Source organism: Triticum dicoccoides, chromosome 5B (genome assembly GCF_002162155.2).
Source record: "Triticum dicoccoides isolate Atlit2015 ecotype Zavitan chromosome 5B, WEW_v2.0, whole genome shotgun sequence".
Lineage (NCBI taxonomy): Eukaryota > Viridiplantae > Streptophyta > Magnoliopsida > Poales > Poaceae > Triticum > Triticum dicoccoides.
The window spans coordinates 457,414,762-457,417,455 of NC_041389.1; the positions used below are offsets into that span (position 1 = coordinate 457,414,762).

Consider the following 2,694-nt stretch of genomic DNA (forward strand, 5'->3'; position numbering starts at 1 on the left):
ATTTGTCCAAGGCCTAGCAGTTCTATGCTGACCGTCCTGCACCCCATAACATCGTTCTCACCACTATTCTCACCAGTTCTGCACGGCAGCAGCCGCCTGTCCAAAAGTCCATCCGACGCCGTCTAGACGTCCGGTAGGCTACGGCCGTGACGACAGCGCCATGTTTATCTCCAATACAAGGACGACCTGCCATATTGGCATCTGATACCGGCCATGAGAACTTTCTTGCTTTTACATTTGTTCTTACTTTCAGAACGAAAAACGAAAGCCGCGTCCAGTCTTCAGATAGAGATGCTGGACGATGCGATGCGATGTGACTAATGTAGAACCGTTCGCCCGATTGACAGTCGCCGGTTTATGGATAGCGATCCAGATAGCTGACCATGACTTTTCAAAGCGCCCAGCTGGAGTGGCGTGGTAGACCGGAGCAGCTGCCGTCGGCCGCTTTCAGGCGAACTCGTTCTGCACGTGTGATCCCGTAGGCTATATATGCATGCAGACGCGGCTCCGAACCATGCAACACTGCAACGTACGACAAGCTATAGCGAAGATGGCCATGGCCAGGAGCTTCAGCCTCGTGCTCGTCGCCTTCACCTTGCTCTGCTGCTACGCCTCCTCCGTCTCCTCCCAGGGTAACTCGTCGGATGGCTTCCTCTCGTGCCTGTCGGCGAGCATCCCCCGCCAGCTCGTGTTCACGCCGAGCTCGCCCTCGTTCACGCCGCTGCTCAAGTCCTCCATCCGGAACCCCAAGTTCTTCACGCCGAGCATCGTCAGGCCGCTGTATATCATCACGCCGACGAACGCCTCCCACGTGCAGGCCGCCGTGCTGTGCGGCCGCCGGAGCGGGCTGCGCATCCGCGTGCGCAGCGGCGGGCACGACTACGAGGGCCTGTCGTACCGGTCCGTGCGCGCCGAGTCGTTCGCCGTGCTCGACATGTCGAGCCTCCGCTCCGTGCGGGTCGACGCGCAGGCCGCGACCGCGTGGGTGGACTCCGGCGCCCAGCTCGGCGAGCTCTATTATGCGATCGGGAAGGCGAGCGGCGTGCTCGGGTTCCCCGGCGGCCTGTGCCCGACCGTCGGCGTCGGAGGCCATTTCAGCGGCGGCGGCTTCGGCATGCTGCTGCGCAAGTACGGCATGGCCATCGACAACGTCATCGACGCCGTGCTGGTGGACGCGAAGGGGAGGCTCCTGAACAAGAACACCATGGGGAGCGACGTCTTCTGGGCTCTCCGAGGCGGCGGCGGCGAGAGCTTCGGCGTGGTGGTGTCGTGGCAGGTGAAGCTCCTGCCCGTCCCGCCCAAGGTCACGGTGTTCAACGTCCCTGTGACCGCCAGCCAGGGCGCCGCGGACCTCGTCACCAGGTGGCAGCAGGTCGCGCCGGCCCTGCCGGAGGACCTGATCATCAGGGTGGTCGTCCAGCAGAAGACGGCCAACTTCCAGTCCCTGTTCCTCGGCACGTGCGACGCGCTGCTGCCGGTGATGAGCAGCCGCTTCCCGGAGCTGCGGTTCAACCGCTCCGACTGCCGGGAGATGACCTGGATCCAGTCCGTGCCCTACATCTACCTCGGCAGCGCCTCGACCGTGGAGGACCTGCTGAACCGGACCACCGCCGAGTCCGTCTTCAGCAGCGGCTACAAGGCGACGTCCGACTACGTGCGGCAGGCCATCCCGCGGGACGCGTGGGCCAGCATCTTCACCAAGCTCGCGCAGCCCAACGCGGGGCTCATGATCCTGGACCCCTACGGCGGGCAGATCGCGGCCGTGCCGGAGGCGGCGACGCCGTACCCGCACCGCGCCGGCGTGCTCTACAACATCCAGTACATGAACTTCTGGTCGATGGCGTCGGGGGACGGGGCCGTGCAGACCAGGTGGATCAGGGAGTTCTACGCGTTCATGGCGCCGTTCGTGAGCTCCGGCCCGAGGGAAGCCTACTTCAACTACAGGGACCTGGACCTCGGCGAGAACGTCGTCGTCGGCAACGTCAGCAGCTACCAGGCCGGGATGGTCTGGGGCCAGAAGTACTTCAAGGGTAACTACCAGAGGCTGGCGATGGCCAAGGGCCAGATCGACCCCGACGACTACTTCAGGAACGAGCAGAGCATCCCGCCATTTGCCAATAGCAGGTGATCGATCAGCAAAATGGGCCGCTAGCTAAGTACTCCCTCCTTTCGGAATTACTTGTCGCGGAAATGGATGTATCTAGATGTATTTTAGTTCTAGATACATTCATTTCCGAGACAAGTAATTCCGAACGGAGGGAGTAGCTAGCTACACATTTATCTTTATTTGTACATGTATTTGTTGATATTGGTTTGAGATTGCTTACCACAATTAATGATTGTGTGGTATATATGTACATGCATTTGTATCTTGAACAAATTTTATAATAAAATTACACATTGTGTGAAAGTTCAGCACAAAACTATGCTTCTTCAGACTCTTATTATGACATATGCTTTGAGACTGGATTTTCTACCATGCACGGGAGGTCCCATAGTTGGCACTCTTTGTAGAATACCCTATTCATACGTCTAAAACTATGCATCAACATTAAATGATACATGGGCCCAGTAATGCAAATTAAATGTCATCCCTGTGTGGAACCAGTCTATCTATACAAAAGCTAGCATTTTATTTTCTTGTGAGATATTAATTCGTCAATATATTTTGAATATTAATTTCATATTAAATTA

At 57.4% G+C, this 2,694-nt stretch overlaps 1 protein-coding gene across 1 annotated transcript; it reads left to right on the plus strand.

The window, feature by feature from the left end:
- The first annotated feature begins 538 nt into the window (after window positions 1–538).
- Window positions 539–2,408, plus strand: LOC119310763 (berberine bridge enzyme-like 18). The gene has a single exon (XM_037586395.1). The coding sequence runs from the start codon at window positions 551–553 to the stop codon at window positions 2,126–2,128; it is 1,578 nt and encodes a 525-aa protein (XP_037442292.1). The 5' UTR covers window positions 539–550; the 3' UTR covers window positions 2,129–2,408.
- Window positions 2,409–2,694: the final 286 nt, after the last annotated feature.